The sequence below is a fragment of the Chrysochloris asiatica genome, unplaced genomic scaffold, assembly GCF_000296735.1.
Source record: "Chrysochloris asiatica unplaced genomic scaffold, ChrAsi1.0 scaffold00044, whole genome shotgun sequence".
Lineage (NCBI taxonomy): Eukaryota > Metazoa > Chordata > Mammalia > Afrosoricida > Chrysochloridae > Chrysochloris > Chrysochloris asiatica.
In genome coordinates, this window is record NW_006408562.1 from 20,329,445 (window position 1) to 20,352,321 (window position 22,877).

The following is a 22,877-nucleotide window of genomic DNA, read 5'->3' on the forward strand; positions in this document are numbered from 1 at the left end:
AAAACCCCAAGCCGACTACCATCAAGCCAGTTCCAACCCACAGTGACCCTATAGGGCAAGTAGCCTGCCACATAGGGTTTGAGAAGCTGGCTGCCGCATCTTTCTCTGGCTTAATGGGCTCCTGGGTTTGCACAGCTCATCTTTCCATGAGCAGTTAAGTGCTTACCCACTGTGTCATCAGGGCTCCTGCTAGGATAACTTGTGATTGTTAAGTGTCTTCCAGTCAATTCCAACTCATGGTTAGTGGTATGCTGTGGAGTCAGTTCTGACTCATAGCGACCCTGTACAGGGTTTCCGAGGCTGTAAATCTTTACAGGAGCAGAAAGCCTCATCTTTCTCCCATGGAAGAGCTGCTAGTTTTGACCTTATGACCTTGAGGTTAGCAGTCCAACTTGTAACCACTACACTACCACTATGCTACCACGGAACTTGTGGTTCACAGTCCAGTGCTTACTGTATGGAACCGCAGCGCTCTCCTTTATGATAACTGGTAATTGGTGGTTCTGTGCTGTGGCGTTGATTCCGACTCATAGGGACCCTGTGTAGAGTTTCCAAGGCTGTAAATTTTTATGGGAGCAGAAATCCTCATTTTCTCCCCTGGAACGGCTGGCAGTTTTGAACTGCTGACCTTGAGGTTAACAGCCTGACTTGTAGCCACTACGCTACCAGAGCTACCAGAGCTCCTTTTATGGTAACTAGGTTGATTGCAAATAACAATTTTTATGAGGTATCGCTTGTTACATAAGGATATATATACCTCTTATGTAGAGTTTTATATTTTGTAATATATTGTTCCAGAGTCCTAGATCTTTCCTTGGAAGTGTAATTAGAGTGGTTGTTTCCTGGGAGAGAAGAGGATTAAGGATGAATACTCGGGAGACCTTTACTTCACTCCCGTCTCATTCTCACGGTCAACTCTCCTTTGAGAAGTCAGCTCCTCCCCAGTTGTATTTTGAGTGCCTTCAAACCTGAGGGATTCATCTTTAGACAGTGTTCCGCTGCTATTTGTAAGATTTTCAGTGGCTCACCATTTCAGAAGTAATCTGCCTGTCTTTTTTCCTAGTCTGTCTGAGTCTGGAAGCGTCATGGAAACCTGCTCACCATGGGTGACCCTGCTGGTTTTTAAATTCCTCGTAGCACAGCTGTTAGAATCACAGCACTATGCAAGCCACCGCAGTGTGACATACTGACAGACAAATGATGGAGTAAACTTCAGTTGTAACTGCAGCATGTCGTTATTTTCTAAGGAAAAAATAAAAAGCCTAAAAAAGTGGCAAAAATTGGATAAACCAGGGTGGCAGATGCAATTCATTGTATTAATCTATATATCATGTAACTCATCATTTAAAAATGAGTTAATACTAGACTACTGGTAGCGTAGTGGTTATGAATCGGGCTGCGAACTGCAAGGTCAGCAGTTCGAAACTACCAGCTGTTCTGTGGGAGAAAGATGAGGCGTTCTGCGCCCATAAAGATTTACAGCCTCGGAAACCCTGTACAGGGTCACTATGGGTCGAAACTGACTCCACAGCACACAGCTACCACCACAGAATTATATGTATAATCCAATTGTAACCAGGCTGGGTAGATAACTACATAAATATCGTGTGTACTTGTGTACACATCATGGAACAACACATTTAACCGTGGGTGTCTCTTGAAATTAGAAGAGAGAAAAAAATAATTTAGGGTTTGGCCAGAGATTAGGGAAAAGCTCTCCCTATCCTACCCCAAGTAGTGAATAGGGTGCTTTAAGAAACCAGGCCATAAAAAATACAAAACTCTTAAGAACCTGTCAATCACCAGGGTTTGCCGTTAAGTTCACGTAGTAAAAAATGGTTTCTCATCAGGGCTGTCTTCTGACTTGTTACACTGCTTTTAGGGGTGAATTTCCACCTCCTCACCATCCACCCCATTTGAGCAAAGGCAGAAAATAGGTTTTGTTCCACCTTTCCAGGAGTAAGCTGCCTCTCCCTGCCCCTAATGCCCTTTCACATCTAAGACTATTGGCAGAAATTTGTTGTTGTTGCTATGTGCTGTCCAGTCAGTTTGACCCATAGTGACCCTGTATAGGGTTTCCAAGGAGTAGCTGGTGAGTGAACCGCAAACATTGTGGCTCAAACCAACTTTGCAGTCCAGCGCATTAACCAGTGCCACACCAGGATTCCATTGACAGAAATGAAGTCCCCTTATAATTTTCTTTCTCATTTATAACATGGAGAGGCAGACAATCTCTCCTTTAATTAACAAAAAAAACCCCAAAACTACAAAATAGCATGTATCAAGAATTTCTCATGAGTCCTTTTAAACAAATAGACTACAGTGTCATCCAAACTCGCTTTCAGTCCTTATAACAAGTTCGATCTACTCTCCTGTGGGAATGGAATATTCTGTGCTTTGCTGGGACCAATAGTTAACAAGGAACAGAGAGATTCATTTTGTATTTTGTATACTTTATACACCTCTAACTTGCACAAATAAGAATGTATCACTTTTTATCATTCAAAATATATACAACGAGACTTTAAAAAGTTCACAGAAGAATGGAATTAAAAGATAATGGAAATTTCCCATGATGCTTTTGATGTTCCCATGTATCAAGCAGAAAACAAAACAAAAACAGTAAAGTGATTATTTTCTCTAAGGATCATCAAGACCCGGCATGAAAGGAAGCACTGGACGACCGGGTGTGAAAGGAAGGAAAGGAGAACAGGGACCCCCAGGAAACAATACCATGGGGCCTCCTGGGTCCCCAGGCTTTCCTGGTTCACCAGGCCAGGAAGGACTGCCGGGGCCTGCAGGACCACCAGGTAAAGATGTCCAATAGACTCCTTTGTATCCATTACTCGTGACAAACCCACTGCCCTTGAGGAAATTCCACCTCATAGGCACTCCGTAGGACAAAGTAAAACTGTTGACCGTAGAGTTTTAAGGCTGTAAATCATTACAGACGCACACACTGCTTTATCTTTCTCCTGAGGAGTAGCTGGTGGGTTGAAACCAATGCTTAACCCACTGCACCATTAGGGCTTCTTGTCCAGTGACCAAAAACAAAACAAAACTCACTGTTATCGAGTCGATTCCAACTCAGATCAACCCTGTATAGGATTTCTGAGGCTATAAATCTTTACAACAATGGAAAGCCCCATCTTCATCTTGCAGAGCGGCTGGTGGGTTTGATCTTTTAACCTTGCAGTTAGTAGTCCAGTGCTAATCCTACAGAAACACCAAGGCAGCGGTGACAGATACACACAAATCAGGAACAATGAACCTTACCCTTAGTTTAGCATCCGCCTGTGTGATTTCCATGGGCCATCTTTCCAGTGGTGTTTTGTTGGACAAGTTATCTGTTAGCGATACAGGTGACATGTCGACTTTTTCAGGCCTCACCTTTGTAGCTAGAATGGTCCAGAAAGCAGAATGGAGGTAGGAACAAGGGCAGGGGAGCAGCCGATGAGGACTGTTACCAAACTGTCTTTGCAACTGTTTGCTCAGTGCCTTGCACCCGTCTCCAAGAAACTGCATAACTCCATCTCAGGAGCCAGGGGAGAAAACCAAAACCAGTTTCCATCAGCTTGATTCTAATACACGCCATCCTTGTGTGTGTCAGAGTTGAGCACTGCTCCACCGGGTTTTCAAGGGTTGCGAGCTTTCAGAAGTAGACTAGCTCTGGACCGCCGACCTTGCAGATCAAACCTACTATGCAATGCAGTGCATTAGCCCGCAGCACCACACAGGACTCCTCCTTTCAGATACTGACAACCTTAAAAAGGCTCTTCTTCCAATACAGAGCAAATGCATTTTATCCATACATACATTTAAACATTTGCTGATTTAAAAGAAAGAACAAACAGCTGTCTTTGGTGTTGTCTTTTTATAGGTGATAATATCTTTTGCAAGGGCCCTCCTGGACAACGTGGACTTCCTGGCCATCTGGGGCCTCCAGGAATCCCAGGACACCACGGACCAAAAGGTTGGCTCAGTCACTGGTGTGGCCCCCCCACCCCTTGAAAAAGCTGATTCTATCATTACTATCATCCCTGGATATTTTCCTTATACCACAACAACCCCACACAGCAGTCAGCAGCTGATGGCTTCTTTTACCAAAGACTTAGCTGAAAGTATTCACTTATTTTTAAATCCATAATCCATGTAGCATCCGTGCACTAAATCACTGGATACCTCTAGATGGTAAATTTTATTCTGCACTCAAAATGGGAAACACGGGAATATTGGACATTTTATGTTAGACGCTTGGAATCTTTTCTCTGAGAAGAAGTCTTCAGCTCAGACTGATAAACAGATAATAAGATGGCTATTCTTGATTAATATGTACCTTGTCCTTGAGCCTTTTCACTGCACATAAGAATCCCATTTCCTGGTCAGTGGGATTTTTTCAATGTAACCAATGGTTGTATAGTTGGAAATACCTGTTGTTTCTGATAACACAGTGTGGATTTGTGAGTAACGCAAGTGTTATCTCGTTGTAGGGGAATCCGGCCTGATATGCACACAGTGTTCTTGGACCCCAGGGTCCCCAGGACCCCCAGGATTGCCGGGGCTTGATGGTGTCAAAGGACTTCCAGGTACAGACAGTTTTCACATGGGCGTTTTTGCAAACACCAAAACCTGGGCGTTAACTCTGATTCATTATGACCCTCTAGCACAAAAGGGTCCAGGAAGGGATTAGATTGTTGATGTCATGATGAACTGGGATATCAGACGTGACCTGGGAGGGAGGTTTTACACATGCAGAACCCTTTGAGAACTTACAGAAACATATATTCTTGTTGGTTAGCATAGCTCACTGCTGTCAAGATGATTTCTACTCATAACAACCCTATCGGACAAAGCAGAACTGCTCCAACAGGGTTTCTGAGGTGATACATCATTGTGAGCAGAGCCTACCTCATCTCTCTCCCGAACACCAGCTGATAGATTCAAACCATTGATTCTCTGGTTAGCATGCCAAGGCTAACACACTGTGAAATGAGGGCCCCTTTGGATAAACAGAAAGTCGGCCCAAATCACATACAAATAGATGTTTTTCCCTGTTCCATTTTAGTTTCTGAACACTAGTAAAGTATTGTGCTGCTGTTGTTAAACACTGTTAACTTGTTCCCGATTCATAGTGACCCTGTACAGGATTTCCAAGGAGAGGCTGGTGGGTTTGAACCGCCGGCCTTGTGGTTAGCAGTCCAGGGTTTATCCTACAGCACCACACCAGAACTCCAATTATATTTCCTATTTAAGAATCATACTATATATTCATCATTAATATGGAGTATAATTTCATTTTAAATGGTTGCAGAGTAGCCTATTTTGGATGAACCATGATTTATTTAATTAACTGCTGTTTTTAGACATTTAGATATTTAAAATTTTTTTAGCTTTTAGTTGCTGTCTACATCTTTGGATATTTAGTCTTACAAATGCTTTCAGTTATTTCTTTAGAAAAAATTCCAGCAGCAAAACCGCAAGATCAAAAGGGTACAGCTTTTTCTGAGACTGTGGTTATCTGACACCAAACTGCATCTTACTGGGCTTTGCTATAGGAGCCCTGGTGACGTAGTGGCTTATGCATTGGCTGAATGTATCACTTAAAATTACAGAGATGAGAATCCTAGAAACCTGAGACTTAAAAATTCTTGTTTGTTGTTGTTGTGGTTTGTTAGTTATATTTTACATTATCTTTTTTTTTCCAGTTATGTGCCCGCATTCTCCTCTAGAACTGAATGCTTTAGGAGAACCTGGATCTGTTTTTTCCTTAGAAGTGATCATTCCATTCTCTTCCTACAGTGCATTACATTTTGACTCTGAGTTGGTGTGTGATAAATGTTCAATAATTCGTTGCTTTTTAGGGGAACGAGGTGCAGTTGGCTCTAAAGGAAACCCTGGATCTCCGGGAATTGCAGGGTCTCCAGGATTCCCAGTAAGATTTGGTGGTTTTGAAGCTTTGGTTTCAATTTGGAAAGCTGAACATTCGGCTAATAAGGTTGAATCGCATGTTCAGTGTGGGGCAAAGATTAGGCATTTAATACATCATTGTTGATTAGATGAATAAATGTAGCGGGGAGCAAGTAACGGAATTCATAAATGTATAGACATTTCAAATGGTATCGGAGATAGAAAACTGTTCAGTGGTTGATGGGGCTGAACGTGGGAGAAAAGATTGACTACAAATGGACTTAACGGTATTTGGGGGAGTTATAGAAATTGTTTAACTCCGGATTGTGGTCATTGTTGGTGAACTATAAATTTATTATGGTATGTAACTGACCTCAAAGCTTTTTAAAAAGTTAAAAATCAGGTTATTATAGGAAATCTGACAGTCATATATGAATAGATATATTGAAATAAGATCATCCTGAGACACATGTTAAAATTTACCAGTACTCCAACACAATCTGAATTATGATTGTTGTAGCATATTGAGTTATATTATTGTGGATATTACAATGAGTTCTACTATCTAATTGAATCCTTTTATTTTCAAAAGAATTGAAACTGTATTTGTGAGTCAAGAAAGTGTCTAAAAAAATCCATGTTTTCATGAAGATGGAAAAGTTCTCATTGCCTTTGTTTTAAGATTGTCACAGGACCCATAATCTTAATTCAGTGCAGACTTGTTTCTTCCTGCCCTAGGGGTTCCCGGGAGCTCAGGGTGACCCTGGATTGAAAGGGGAAAAAGGAGAATCATCTCCACCAGTGGGGCAGATGGGTGCCCCAGGAGATCCTGGAGTCAGAGGTCAACCGGGAAGAAAGGGCTCCGATGGAATGCCTGGGACTCCCGGAGTGAAAGGACTCCCAGGACCTAAAGGCCAACAGGTCTGTATTGACCAACATTGTCCCACTAACAGTCCCTGCACACGAATCATCTGAAGTCAGGCGATCATGTGATTTCCTTCCACAAGATCCATCCTAGGAAGATTCCATCTGCATCTCACTTTGTTGTTGTTGCTGTTGTTGTTGTTGTTGTTAAGTGCCATCAAGTCGGTTCCAACTCATGGTGACCTTGATTGGGTTTCCAAGGAGCAGCTGGTGAGTTTGAACCGCCGACCTTATGGTTAGCAGTCCAGTGTTGATGCTACAGCACCACAACCAGGACTCCTGCATCTCACTCGCTTTTCTGTCAAACTGGAAAAGACCTTTTAGAAGGTGAAGGAAAGAAAATCAGGTCGCTAATGTGTGGTGCTTTATGTCTTGTCGTGAAAGGAGCCCTGTTGGCACTGTAAGTTAAGCACTGGACTGCTAACCACAAGGTCAGTGGTTCAAAATCACCAGCTGCTCCTCAGAAACCTGCACAGTGTCGCTATGAGACAGAACCAACTCAACAGAACTTAACAACAACTAACTGAAAGGTTGGTGGTTCTGATCCACCCGGCTGCACCACGGAAGAATGGCCTGGCAGTCTGTTGCCATAAAGATTACCGTCAAGAAAACTTTATGGAACTTACTTCTGCTCTATAACACGTAGGATCAGAATGGAGTTGAGGGCCATGAGTTTGCTTTTATCATGTAGACGGTATACCATTGTAGAACCTTTCGAGTGTGAGTCGAGACAGTTTCAAGTGAATGAAACGTTGTGAAATTCAAAAGGAACAAAGCAGCAGAAACCGTATGTTGCTTCTATTTTTATAATTAGACAACGATGACAAACCAGTTGCTGTGGAGTCAGTTCTGACGAACGGCAACCCCAAGTATGTCAGAGTAGAACTTGCTCCCTAGGGTTTTCATGGGTTGTGGCAGTTCAGAAGTCAGTATTAGCCTCTCTTCCAAGATAGCTCTGGGGATTTGAACCACCGACATCTCAGTGAACAGCCCAATGTTTAACCCAGTGACTCCATTATGTTAGTACTGATTCCCAATATATACCAGTTGATTGTGAACTCAGTGGTCCTGGTGTGGCGCTGTGGGTTATGCCAATTTGAACCACAACATCGGCAGTTGAAGCTCACCAGCTGCTCCTTGGAAACCCCATACAGGGCCACCATGGGTTGGAATGACTCAATGGCACTTAACAGCAGTAACAGCAATCCTGGTATGACGCTTAGGGTAAGCACTGAATTTCTATCAGTTCAAACCTACCAGCTGCTCCTTAGAAGCCCTGTATCGGGTCACTATGAGTTGGTACCGACTCAACGGCACTTAACAACAGCAACGGCATCTATTATGTTAGGAGCTCTGGTGATGCAGTGGTTAAGCGCTTAACTTCGAAATGAGAAAGATCAGCCTTTCAAACCCACCGGTGACTCAACAGGAGAAATACCAGGCAGTCTGCTTCTATAGAGATTACAGTCTTGGAAGCTCTGTGGAGCAGTCCTGCTCTGTCGTGTAGGGTGGCTATGAGTTGGAATTAACTAGCTGTTATTGTTGTTGTTGTAAAGTGCCATCGAGTCGATTCCGACCCACAGCGACTCTGTATAGGGTTTCCAAGGAGCAGCTGGTGAGCTTGAACCACCAACCTTGCAGTTCAAACGGCTTTGCAGTCTGGCGCATTAACCCACAGGCTGTCAAATCGGTTCCAATTCATAGCACCCTGAGGCTGTACATCTTTGCCTCATCTTTCTCCCTCAGAGCCACTGGTGGGCTTGAACTGCCAACGTTGTGGTTTGAAGTCCAGTGATTATTAGAGTCACCACAGTCCTGGAATTGACTAGACAACAGTGTTTTTATATTGGGGGGGGCGTTGGGCAGACACGAAGCACTCTCCAGAAAGACCCCTATTTTCACAGGCCCTGAGTGGTGAGAAGGGGGACCGGGGTCCTCCAGGGAATCTTGGCACTCCTGGACCCCCGGGACCAGCAGGACCAGCAGGACCACCTGACTCTGGACCCCAAGGACAGCCAGGTTCAAAAGGCGAGCAAGGTGCACCTGGAGCGCCTGGACCTCCAGGAGAAGTCGGTTGGTTAGTTTTCTAACCATTCCTGTTTTACTTTGGAGGGGAATGTCAGTCTCAGTTACGGAATCACTGCCAAGACCAGTGAAGCTACAGAAACCTGCTTCAAATCAATAGAATGTGTCAACTCTTAGGCAGTGAGAAAGAACCTGTTGATATGTAAGAGAAAATTGATTTTGTAGAAAGGGCTCCTTTATTTAATACATCAGCATACTGGACTGTTCATTAAAATAAGATTCAGAGATTAGTTGTTGTTGTTATTAAGTGCCGTCAAGTCAGTTCCGACCCACAGAGACCATGTATAGGGTTTCTGAGGAGTGACTGGTGCATTTGACCCATAGACTTTGCGGTTCAAACTGACCTTGCAGTCCAGTGCATTATCTTGCAGCACACCACACCTCCTGTAAATATTTGTTGATTGAGAAAATTTCTATGGATCATTCATATGGAAGCTAGTTGAAAAAGCTGTGGGAAATGGAGACAATTTTTTATTTTTCTTGGAATATTTTTCATAAATCATTTCTAACCATATTTTTTTCCCTCTAAGAGCAAGAAAGGTTACAATATGCATGCCACATCCTATGATCACACATTTTCTTAAGGTCCAAAAGGAGAACTCACTGTTTCAACAGCAGTCCCAGGCCCCCCAGGACCTGCAGGGTCCCCCGGCCAATCTGGCCCCCGGGGTCCACCTGGTAAGTATCCCTTTTGTCAGATCGGAACCTTAACTTCCTTGGCAAAATGCCATTCCCATTATAAGGAAAAATAATCATTCATTTTGGTTTCAAAAGGGTCATATGAGGTAGCAAACAGGCAAGCAAGGACTTGCTGTTGTTGTCCTTTGAGGTTATCTAAATCACCATGTTTTCTGCAGATAACGCATTTGGGTAAATAATGAGCACACATATAGTGCACACACAGGGCTGACAAATGCACAAGGAGCTGCACAATTTATAAAGACCACATAATCTGCATGAAAATACAGGGTCTTCCTCCCTGGTGTGTCTCCAAAAGAGAATTGATGTGAGAAATTCTAGAACATAACACTCTTCAATGATTTTGGGGTAAGGGAGAAAAGCCATCTCAGTGGTTAGCAGGGTCTTCCCACAGGTCCTTCATGAAGAAATTTAACTCTTTAGCTTTTACACACACAAGGAGGTCCTAGAATGTGTATTTTTAGTAATTAAATTATATATATATAAAGTTTTTATTGTAAATTGGATGATAGTTTACAGGGGATTAACAGTCCCTCTATGCATCATCATTCAATGGCATTTGCTTCCATTCCCTCTTTTTTTGTTGTTTTTTTATTTTTTGGATGTACGCTGAAGTACTCAGGAATAAACAACCAAAGGGTACACCCCACAAGCCTGCCCCCTGGCCGTCAGCACTCAGCCCTTCTCCCTCCCCGAGTCCAGAGTCCCCAGCCGCTCCATCTCTCCAAGTCATCGTCTCTGCCTCCATTTCTGGTGTCACTGCTTCTCTGGATAGGGTCCCGCACTTTGCTCTTCTCCCTTGGAACTTTGCAGTCCTTCATTTATTAGTCCATAGGGTAAAGGTGGAGAACAAGATACAAAGGCTGTAAACTTTCTTAGTCTCCAGATAGTGTGGGAATGAAAGAAAGGATTGAGACATTGGGTTATAAGACAGGATGGAGAAAAGTTGCTGAGGTTAATGGGTTTGTATGTTTTTCAGGAATCCCAGGGCCGGTGGGAACATGTGAACCAGGTCTCCCAGGGCCTGACGGTGAACCAGGGATTCCAGGAATTGGAGTTCCTGGCCCCCCTGGACCTAAGGGTAAAAGTTTTTAACGTTTTGAACTGTAAGATGCACTGTGGCCATTCCGAAAGTGTAAACGCATACAAGTGCATAAGAAAGAAAGGAAACCTCTGTCATGCCTTTAAAATGTTATTTCCCCAAAATACGAAATGGGAAAGTCTTAAACAAAAGCAGAAGTCACATTTATTTATCACTACGTCATCTCAATCACATTGGTTTAAAGGCTTGGGGTATAAACTGAAAAGAAAGTCATCAAAATGACAGTCATGGTTTCTTCTTGATTGTGGGATTATGGGAAATTCTTTTCCTTTACTTCTTAATAGGCTTTTGTTTTTTAAAACTTACTACATTTCTTAGCTCTAGTTATTTATCTGATAATCTAGAAGATAGATCTAGATGGATGGATGGACGGGTGGATGGGTGGTGGGTAGATGAATAAACCACTGCCATAGACCATGACGCATGTCAGCTCCACATACAACAGAAGGAAGCATGTCCTGGTCCTACTGCAGTGGGCAAATCTGCTGCACAAGACCTATTCAAAGTGTTCAAAAGCAAAGATGTCAGCTTGAGGACTAAGGTGAGCCTTCTGACCCAAACCAAGGTGTTTTCAATCTCCTTACATGCATATGAAAGTTGGAACACCATAGAAGAATTGATGCATTTGAGTTATGGTGTTGGAGGAGAATATTAAAAGTGTCATGGGCTGCCAAAAGAGTAAACAAATTTGTGTTGGAAGAAATACAGCCAGAAGGCTCCCTGGAAGTCAGGATGGTTAGACTCTGTCTCTCATACTTCGAACATACTGTCAGGAAGAACCAGTCCTTGGAGAAGGATATCATGTTTGGTAAAGTGGAAGGTTGGAGGAAAAGAGGAAGACCCCTAGTGAGATGGATTGGGACAACGACAGCAGCAATGGGTTCAGGTGTAGCAATGATTGTGAAGTTGGTCCAGGACCAGGCAGTGTTTCGTTCTTTTGTGCATAGGGCCGCTATGACTTGGTACCAACTCAGTGGCACTTAACAGCGACAACAGTATGTCATCCTCGTGATTACTACTGTTGTTAAGTGCCGTCGAGTCAGTACCAACTCATAGTGACCCTGTATAGGGTTTCTGAGAAGCAGCTGGTGAGTTTGAACCACCAACCTTGCAGTTCAAACCAACCTTGTGTCCAGGACTTGTCCTACAGCACCACACCAGGACTCCACATGATTACTGGCATGTGTAAATCCATCATTGGGACCATTGTTCCAATCCATCTCACTTAGCATCTGCCTCACCCTCAATGGCCTAATGCTTCTCCCAACATGATGCCCTCCTCTCAGCATTGCTCCTCTAATGCTGAGTGCAAAGCAAGCTAGTTCAGTAATGTTTGCTTGTGATCATGGAGTTTTCAGTGGCTAATTTTCAGAAGTAGATAGCCAAGCCTTACTTAGTTTATCAGTCTGTCTTAGTCTGGAAGCTCTGTTGTCTACGATGGCCAACCCTACTGGTATTTGAAACACAATACGAAAAAACTGGCAGATGGATAGTGGGGCAGAAAAGAAAGGAAGTATTATAAACACAAATGGTCAATTTTCCTATGCCTGAAAAATCAATCATAGATGTTAGCATTCTTTGGGTCTCAGGTTACTGTCTGAGATCTCAGCCTCTGATTTTTTTGGCAGCATTTCCCCTTAGGTGGAAAAAAAGACACCCCACTCAAAGAATGATAACCATCTATGATTTATTTTTTAGACATAGGAAAACATTTGTCAAAAGAGATGCCTGTTTTTGATGTTGCACTTCAGGCTAACATGTCACCAGTATTACTGCATGTCAGTTTATGAGGATGTGAAATGGAAGGTATTGTCTCACTTCCTCTCTGGGACCAATGCAATCTGATTTAGAATTGAATTTTTCACTAAGTTCACATAGCATAAAGTTAAGCATTTTCAAGAACAATTGAGATGCATCTGTTGTATCTGCGTTATTAGGTGACCACCATCTTTGCGTAACTCTACAACGTTTTCAGCTGGAGTTGGTTTGTTCCCACACACACACACACACACACACTTTATATTGTGACTTGACTGAAGATTTACTGACAAAATCATCAGTTTTACATTCAATGAATCATACATTTTGTTTCATCTCAATGATTGCAATCCCTTCACTGAAAGAACAGTTCTCCTACTTCCTTTCTGTGGTTCCCCATTTATATTTTATATTTCACAAATGAACAAAGCAAAAATATTTGATGCACACATACAAAACAAAGAAAAACAAAAACTATGTATTCATTTAAATGTCCAAAGAGTACCTTCTACAAGCCAGCCTCCTGCCCAGCGGCACACAGCCCTACTCTGTCTATGGGCCTAGAGCCTACAGCTGCTGTGTCTCTCCATGCCACCACCTCTGCCACCATCTCTGCCGTCACTGTTCTAGGTAGAATCCCACGCTCCACTCATGCTCTTCCTTCTTGATGGTCCTGGGGTCGACTGTTCCTGAAATGAAAGACTAACAACTCCCCGCTTTTTGTTATACATCTTCTACAATTACAGTTTTGACAATCACAATTTATCCTGCTAACAATTACTTACAATTGAATCATAAAATCCTGTCAGCATCATCCCCCAACCCCTTTCACCAGACCCAGCTGAAAAAGAGGCAAACTATTCAGTGGGGATTCTACCTCATCCCCCTTATTCTGAAACCCATGAAAGCTTGTAAGCCAACCACTTCATGCCTTTATAGCTCCCCACCACCCACCCGCCCCCGACCCCCTGCTCCAGTTTTGTAAGCCAGTGTCCCATCCCTACCAACCTGGTACACTGAGGAGACAAGCATGCTCCTTGACAAATTTTCCATTCTGGTTGGGCTTTTGAGCAATTGCATCCTTAAGCAAAAGTCCAGTCCATCAAACTGTAGTAATTTTACACTTGCTCACACTATCAGACATCTTTATCTTCTTCTGGTCGGGTTCTGGTCAGCTCAGCCCTAGCCATACAAGCTAGGTCAAATGAGTAACAGCTGCAAGTTTGGGAGTTCATACACACCTCCCTGCACTTCAAACCAGCTAGCCCCTTCATGAAGTTGGATTTTTTTTAATTGCTAATATAACAGTTCTGGTAGCGTAGTGGTTACGAATCCGGCTGCGAACCTTAAGGTCAGCGGTTCGAAACTACCAGCCGCTCCATGGGAGAAAGATGAGGCTTTCTACTCCCGTAAGGATTTACACCCTCGGAAACCCTGTACAGGGTCGCTATGGGTCGGAACCGACTCGACGGCACTTAACAAACAAACAAAAATATAACAGTTAATCTGTTTTGGAAATATAGCCAGACCTAAGTGTAAAACTTAGAACTATAAAGACCATCAATGAAAAAATAGGGACAAACTTAGGGACTCTGATACATGGCATAAATACACCATCACATATAACTGACAACACACAAACCACAAGACAAATTAGATGACCAGGACCTCCTAAAAATTAAGACACGAGCATCAAAAGATTTCACCAAAAAGTAAAAAGAGAACCTACAGCAATTCAGGGGGTAGAGATCTGGCCTGTATGTGATTTCTTGAGCTTCTTGTATGGTAACCTACTGATTTTTCATACTATATGGGAAGTTTTCAGTCAATGTTTAAAAAGAGAGCAAGAGAACCTACAGACTTGGGGAAAAACCGAGACAATAACCTATCAGATGAGGAGCTACTATATAAAATTGGTAGAATATTTCAACACCTCAATAAGAAGAAGACAAATAATCCATTTTATAAAAAGGGCAGAGGACATAAACACATCATTCAAGAAGACATTCAGGTGGTCCACAAACAAGAAGAAATGCTCTTGGCTGCTAGCCATTAGAGAGGAGCAAACCAAAAAAACAATGAGGTATCATCATCTCACCCCAGCATTAAGAGCTAAGTTAAAAGACAACAGAAACAACAGATGCTGGAGATGTGTGGAGAGTCTGGGACCCTTCGATAATGCTAGTGGGTCTGTAAAATTGTGCAACCATGTGGAAACGGTATGGCACTTTCTCAGAAGGTTGGAAATAGAAATCCCATATAACCCATCAATCTCTCTACTTGGCATATAGCCTCAAGAAATAAGATCCAGTACACAGAGATATATGCACACCCATGTTCATTACAGGATTATTTCCAATAGCCAAAAAGATGGAGACAGCTTAGATACCCATCAGCAAAGGAATGGTTGAACAAACTTTGGTATATGCACACAGTGGAATATTGTGTAGCACTAAGAGTAAAGATGAATCTGCAAAATACCATATAACCTGGAGGAGCTTGGAGGGCAGTACTGAGTGAAATCAGTTGATCACAAAATGACATATTGTATGAGATTACTCTTGTAATAAGTCAAGAAAAGGTTTTTATTCTACACTAAACATTCTATAATGGTTACTAGGGGCGGGTTGTAGGCAAGGGAGAATTACTCACTGGGTAGAGTGTAGACACATGCTAATTTGAGTGATAGAGAAGGCAGTTAAGAAGAACGTTGTTGTTGTTGTTGTTAGGTGCCATCGAGTCGATACCAACTCATAGCAACCCTATGCACAACAGAACAAAACACTGCCTGGTCCTGGGCCATCCTCACAAACGTTGCCATGCTTGAGCCCACTGATGCTGCCACTTTGCCAATCTATCTCACTGGGGGTCTTCCTCTTTTTCTCTGACCCTCCACCTTACTAAACATGATAACCTTCTCCAGCTACTGGTCCCTCCTGACAATATGTCTGAAGTATGAGAGACGAAGTTTGGCCATCCTGACCTCCAAGGAGCACTTGGCTGCACTTCTTCCAACACAGATCTGTTGGTTCTTTTGGCAGCAGGAAGAATAGGAAGGCAGGGAGATAAAAATAGTAATTGCTTTCTTAAAAAAAAAAAAAGATGTACAGCCATATTGCTCCTTGGTAGTAATGATGAAACTTTGTCTCTTGTACTTTGGACATGTTGTCAGGAGGGACCAGTCCCTGGAGAAGGACATCACGCTTGGTAAATTGACGGGGGGAGGGTGTCAACAAAGAAGAAGACCCTCAACAAGATGGACTAACACAGTCACTGCAGCAATGGGCTCAAACATAACAACAATGATAAGGATGGTGTAGAACCGGGTAGTGTTTTGTTGTACGTAGGGTCGCTATGAGTCAAAACCAACTCAGCGTCACCTAACGACAATAGTAATTTGTTAGTTGGTTTTTTCATCATTCAGATCTTCATAAAGGCCTATCTGGCTGCTTGTCCCATAAAACCCTTAGATAAAAGATGAAATATACTGGCCAGAACCTTTTAAATTAGACTAATAACCTTTACTGTTTGTATTTTCTTTACAGGAGATCGAGGTTTTCCAGGGGCAAAAGGAGCAGCCGGTAGTCCTGGAGAAATAGGAAGTCCAGGGAAGCCAGGAAAGCCAGGTCTGCAAGGAGCCAAGGTCAGTGAGGTTCAAAGTCAGAGGAACAAGGGGGAGGGAAGTGTAATGACGCTAAGACACACAAGTGGGTCTGGGGTATGCAAATCCTCATGATTTTTTATGTTGATAAAGAATATCTTTGTCTCTTCCCATTTTTTTCTTTCTTTCTTTCTTTTTTTTGTATTGTCCGGACTTTTCCTCTCTTTTTGAAAGGAAAATCAGAGGTGTGCGAAGGCAGGTTCACATTTCTTCTCCCTTAATGACCACAGAAGCAAAGGGCTTAAAGTGGAGACGTGTAGAAAGAAATGTGGAGAGCTCACAATAAAATGATTACAAGTAAACATAGCTTGATTTTTCTGTTTATAGATAATTCCACAGTCTTCTGAAAAAGAGAGAGCTACAGAGCCTGTCCTAATTCTATATAGAGAAAAAAATCAACAACTTGAGTTTGAAAAAGTCAAAAGGACATATACAAACCCAAACCAAAGCCATGGCTGCCCAGTCCACTCCAATTCCTAGGGACGCTCTAGGACAGAGTGGAATTGCTCCCTTGGGTTACCAAAGCCTTAAATCTTTATGGAAGCAGACTGTCTGGTGTTTCTCCCAAGAAGTGACTGGTGGATTCGAACCATCACCCTTTTGGATAGCAGTCCAAGGCTTAACCCACTGCACCACTAGAACTCCTTCCAAAGAGATAGGGTTTTATCTTCATAACAGAGATAGGATTTTCAAGTAAATAGCACTAAAGACCATTCAGTAATCCAGAAGGACTTGAACTCGATGGCACTTAAGAACAACATATGACTGTTCCCTGGTGGTACCGTGGATTAGACATTGGTTTAAATCCACCACCCACCCCTTGGAAGAAAGATGAGGCAATCTGCTACCATAAAGATTTACAGTCTTGTAAATCTTATATGGAGTCCTGGTATGACACTGTGGATTAATGCGCTGGACTGCAAAATTGGTTTGAACTGAGAGGTCGGCAATTCAGGCTCACCAGCTGCTCCTTGAAAACCCTATACAGGGTCGCTATGGGTAGGGACTGACTCGAATGCACTTAACAACAACAAACCCTATTTTGCTGTTGTTAAGTCGTCAGAACTGATGCAATGGCAGTGGGCTCTGGTTTGCTCGGTTGGTTTGTTTACAGAGTGTTAACTGATACGATGACATTTCTGTGCAATAGGGAGAACCAGGGTTATCCATGCCTGGAGAACCAGGAAAACCTGGGTTTCCAGGAGAAAGAGGCAATTCTGGGGAGAATGGAGAAATCGGACTCCCTGGACTTCTAGGTCACCCTGGAATCCCGGGCAATCAAGGGTCTGATGGACCACGAGGTACGACCACCTAATGTGATTCTTAATCCCCACTGTGAGCTTGGCTAAATTCCAGCAAACTGAATGTAGGTGCTTTCAGGATGAAGAATCCTTCTCTCAGTTTTAGCTCAGTAAGTAGTATCTGCAGAATCCAAAGGTTTTCCCATCTGACCTCACTGGCCTATTTGTCCATCTGCCTTTCTTCTTCCTTCCTTCGTTTCTTTATGATGAGTGCCCTCTATAAAAGACATATTTATGGTATTAGATACAGGTGATAGAAGGATGACCGAGATGACAAGTCTAGGGCCTTCGTCTGTAGCACCTGGATACATTCTTGGAGACTTTTTTGCAGGAGATCCAGGATACCCTGGGCCAGCTGGAGAAAAAGGCCCCCCAGGAATATGCATGGAGGGTCCCAGGGGAACCCAAGGACTTCCAGGCTTAAATGGATTAAAAGGAAAACAAGGTAAGAGAAGGACTATCTCCACACTAGGCACTAGGCAGGCAAGTGACATTGGATTCCTGCTTGGTGCTTTGCTGCTTAAGATAGAAACTACCTGCAAGGTTGGTGGTTCAAGCCCACCAGATGTTCCTTGGAAACCCTATACAAGATCGCTGTGGGTCGGAATTGACTCGACGGCACACGACAATAATCCAACAATAAGTCCCAATCACTGTTCATCAAGAAACACTCTTTCAAAAAATAAAAGCCTTACTGTCATGGATTCAAGGAGTCCTGCTGGTGCAGAGGGTTAAGTGTTGGACTGCTGCATGAGATGCTCTGAGGGAGAAAGATGATGCTGTTTGCTTCTATAAAAATACAGTTTCAGAAACCCTACGAAGCAGTTCTACTCGTTTTATGAGATCAATAACAGTAAGTTTGATCATGGACTGCTTGCATACAGCAGTGTGTATCAGCTATAGGAAAAGAGTCCTGGTGTGGTGCTGTGAGTTAATGCGCTGGACTGCAAGGTCGGTTTGGATCACAAGGTTGGTGGTTCAAGCTCACCAGCTGCTCTCAGAAACCCTATACAGGGTCGCTATGAGTTGGAACAACTCAAGGGCACTTAACAACAACACCGTCTATAGAAGAAGAGACCTGAAATTGGTTTGGCAAGTTGATTTGTGTCTTTTATGTAAGACAATCTGAACACTAATGATAAATATGTATGAGTATATATTGCTGTTGTTATGTGTCATTAAGTCAACGCTGACTCCTAGCAACCCTACAGGGTAGACTAGAACTGCCCCATAGAATGTCCTAGACTGTAATCCTTTAAAGGAGCACATAAGCAAGTCTTTTGTCTTGTGAAACAGCTGGTGGGTTTGAACCACCAATTTTTCAGTTAACAGCACTTAACCATTGCATCATCGTCAGAACAGGTTTTGCTTTTAATACTTCCAGAAGTTTATTAAAATGAAAGAATAAACATATGCAAAGATAACTCATTATAAACTAAAATTAGTAGTTGATTGTTTTAGAGATCACTTTTTTTAAATGGCCATAAACCATCGTCTCATAGGACACCATGGGCAATTGGCATAACATAGTCCACAAAGGCAATGCTCTATATCCTACTTTAGTGAGTAGAGTCTGGGATCTTAAAAGTTCATGAGCAGCCATCTAAGGTGCAACTATTGGTCTCTCCATGGGTGGAAGAAAGAAGAGTGATAGAAATGAAAGACCTTTGGAATCAATTAGTCCAATGGATCCCTGATGGTATTCCATGATTCTTTGAGCAACAGTCTCCACGACTCGGAGACCAGAAGAACAAGATGTTGCCTAGTTATTGCAACCAACAGCTCTGAAAGGGATCACATCAGAAGGGTCCAGATAGAGTGGGAGAAAATGTGGAACAAAACTCAAAATAATCTGTTTTAAAAGTCGGGGCTTACTGGTCATAAAGAGATTAGAGGAACTGAAGATCATAGCTCTTGGCCACCCTTCAAATTGGATTGGCTCTCATTCTCCCAGCCCATTTTTAGTGAAGAGGTGGTGGTGGTGGTTTTGTGCCGTGGAGTTGGTTGTGACTCATAGTGACCTTGAACAGGGTTTCCGATGCTGTAAATCTTTACGGGAGCAGAAAGCCTCATCTTTCTCGCACAGAACAGCTGATAGTTACGAACTGCTGACCTTGAGGTTCACAGCCTGATTCATAAAGGGAGATAACAATACTAGTATTGGAATGGGCAATGATTCAAGATCAAAAGGGCAACATTTACCTAAGGACAAAGTTTAGAAGGGTTGGGAAGGAGGTGGAGTGGAATTAGGAACCCCAGGGAGAATTGTTGTTACGTGGAAGGTTTGCAATCCTTGAGAGGAAATGAAGTGTATGACTTTTTAAATGTTAAACTGATAATCTGCTCTGTGAATCTTCACTAAGCTCACAATAAAAAGCTTTAGAAAAAAGTCATAAAGAGATTTATTCATAAACTAAATCTGAATTTAGGATCATGAGAAATGTACCGTTTTTTGGCACCTCTCAACCAGATCTTGTGACCGAACTGTTGCAGGGAACAAATCCTTTAGAGCTGGGTGAATGTCTCTGGGATATAGACACAAAATTTGGCCAAGAATTTAGTTGTTGTATTGGTGCTATTTAACAGATGTTTCCAGCAGCTCAGCTTCATGTGAATCAGAGGTTCTTTGTGTCTTCAATAGATTCAACAATAAAGTTTAATCCCAGAATGCACATGCAGGATAATAGAAGAGATAGAAATGCTCTGCTTATATTTCTGCATGAATTATTGAAACAATGACTATTAGAGTCAGAGAGATTGTAGAGATTATATAAGAGTAATTAATTAATTGCATATTAATTACTATGTGGTTTGCCCCAGAATCACACAGCTAAGTATTTACACCCATAAAATATTTCTGGAGTTGGTGAGGGGAAAGCATTGGGTTGCTAACTCATTCATTCATTCATATATAGGAAGACAAGGTGAAACAGGTCCCAAAGGAGACCCAGGTATTCCCGGCTTGGATAGATCAGGACTTCCTGGAGAACCTGGCCCTCCAGGAATACCAGGTCATCAAGGTGAGATGGGACCACCTGGTCAAAAAGGATACCCAGGAAATTCCGGATTCCTAGGCCCACCAGGTAGCTATCTTTCTTGTGTGTGGTCTTGGTGTGTTTGGTTTTTTTTTTAATATTTGCTTCCACACTTTTCTTTTAAGGTAGAAGTCAGTATAAATTAAATGTAGGCATAGAACTTTGATTCTATCATTTTCTTTTCATTAATGTAGTTATCTTCTTAATTATTTAAGAAACCATGGGTCAGACAGTGGGGGAATGCTAGTGGTAAGATGGTTGCATGTAATAATTACTCAGAATATGACTATATTTTTGCTGTATCATCTCTTTTATATATTTATAAATTCAGTTTGCTAATATTTTGTTGGGAATTTTAGTATCTATGTGGCACTATGCGTCAGTGCGCCAGACTGCAAAGCCCTTTGAACTGCAAGGTCAGCAGTTCAAGCTCACCAGCTACTCCTTGGAAACCCTATACAGGGTCACTATGGGTCGGAATCGACTTAACAGCTCTTCACAACAACAACAGCATATTCATATGGGAGTCCTGGTGTGGTGCTGTACTGAACTGCTTAACCACAAGGTTGATAGTTAAAACCCACCTGCTGCTACTTGGAAACTCTATATAGGGTCACTGGATTATATGAAGAAAACTGTGGCATCAGGATTGGAGGAAGACTCATTAACAGCCTGCAATTTGCAGATGATACAACCTTGCTTGCTGCAAGTGAAGAGGACTTAAAACACTTACTGATGAAGATCAAAGAGCACAGCCTTTGGTACGGATTGCATCTCAATGTAAAGAAAACAAAAATCCTCACCACTGGACCAATAAACAACATTCTTATCAACAGAGAAAAGAGTGACGTTCTCAAGGACTTCATTCTTTTTGGATCAACTATCAACACTCATAGAAGCAGCAGTCAAGAAATCAAACGACATATTGCATTAGGCAAATCTTCTGCACAAGATCTTTTTAAACTGTTAAAGAGCAAAGCTGTCAGCTTGAGGACTAAAGTGCACCTGACCCAAGCCATGGTATTTTCAGTAACCTCATATGCATGTGAAAGCTGGAAAATGAATAAGGAAAGCCATAGAAGAATTGAAGCATTTGAGTTATGGTGTTGGAGAAGAATATTGAACGTGCCATGGGCTGCCAAAAGAACCAATAGATCCATGTTGGAAGAAGTGCAGCCAAGTGCTTCTTGGAGACCAGGATGGCAAAACTTCATCTCTCATACTTTGGACATATTGTCAGGAGGGACCAGTCTCTGGAGAAGGATATCATGTTTGGTAGGATGGAGGGTCATAAAAAAAGAGGAAGACCCCCATCAAGATGGATTGGCAAAGTGGCAGCATCAGTGGGCTCAAGCATGGCAACAATTGTGAGGCTATCCCAGGACCAGGCAGTGTTTCAGTCTGTTGTGCATAGGGTGACTGTGAGTCGGTACCCACTCAATGGCACCTAAGAACAACCTAAGTCAGAAGGGACTTGAGGGCATAACAACAACAACAACAATTTATGTGGAATATTGGTCTGTAGGTGTCCTGGTGTGGTGCTATGAGATAATGCACTGGGCAGCTAGGTTGGTTTGAACTGCAAGGTCAGTGACTCAAACCCACCAGCCACTCCTCAGATGCCCTAAACAAGATCGCTGTGAATTGGAAGCAACTCGACGACACTTAACAACAACAACATTGATCTGTAGTTTTTGTTTTGTATGATGCCTTTTTCTGGTTTGGGCATTAGAATAATATTGATTTTATAAAATGAATTAGGAAGTATTGCCTTCTCCAGTGTTTCTGAAAGTGTTTTTGAAGGATTGGAATTCCTTAAGCATTTAGTGTAAGGACGATTGGTGTGATGCTGTAGGATTAGCACTGGACTTCGACCCACAAGGTCAATGGCTCAAACCCACCAGCTGCTCCTCAAAAACCCTATACAGGGTCGTTACTGGTGACTGTAATGCAAAATAGGGAGCAAAAAGGAAGGACCAATAGTTGGAAAATTTGGACTTGGTGATAGAAATGATGCTAGAGAACGAATGATAGATTTCTGCAAGACAAATTATTTGTTTATTTCAAATACCTTCTTTAGACAGCATAACAGATGACTATATACTTGGACCTCGCCAGATGGAACACATAGAAATTAAATTGACTACATCTGTGGAAAGACAAGATGGAAAAGCTCCATTATCATCAGTGAAAACAAGGCCAGGGGCAGACTGTGGAACAGACCATCAATTATTGATATGCCAATTCAAACTGAAACTGAAGAAAATGCAAACAAGTCCACGAGAGCCAAAATATGACCTTGAATTTATCCTACCTGAATTTAGAGACCATCTGAAGAACAGATTTGATGCATTAAACACTAAAGACCGAAGAACAGAAGAGTTGTGGGATGACATCAAGAACAT

General features: G+C 42.4%; 1 protein-coding gene across 1 annotated transcript in view; it reads left to right on the top strand.

The window, feature by feature from the left end:
• Positions 1 to 22,877, top strand: part of COL4A3 (collagen, type IV, alpha 3 (Goodpasture antigen)) — a 187,392-nt gene that overhangs the window by 128,212 nt on the left and 36,303 nt on the right. Inside the window, exons 21-32 of the mRNA XM_006861902.1 lie at positions 2,646 to 2,810; positions 3,881 to 3,973; positions 4,491 to 4,586; positions 5,862 to 5,932; positions 6,646 to 6,828; positions 8,736 to 8,904; positions 9,502 to 9,594; positions 10,595 to 10,696; positions 16,021 to 16,118; positions 17,287 to 17,437; positions 17,769 to 17,882; positions 20,353 to 20,520. Coding sequence (XP_006861964.1) covers positions 2,646 to 2,810; positions 3,881 to 3,973; positions 4,491 to 4,586; positions 5,862 to 5,932; positions 6,646 to 6,828; positions 8,736 to 8,904; positions 9,502 to 9,594; positions 10,595 to 10,696; positions 16,021 to 16,118; positions 17,287 to 17,437; positions 17,769 to 17,882; positions 20,353 to 20,520 — 1,503 coding nt within the window. The remainder of the gene's footprint in view (positions 1 to 2,645; positions 2,811 to 3,880; positions 3,974 to 4,490; positions 4,587 to 5,861; positions 5,933 to 6,645; positions 6,829 to 8,735; positions 8,905 to 9,501; positions 9,595 to 10,594; positions 10,697 to 16,020; positions 16,119 to 17,286; positions 17,438 to 17,768; positions 17,883 to 20,352; positions 20,521 to 22,877) is intronic.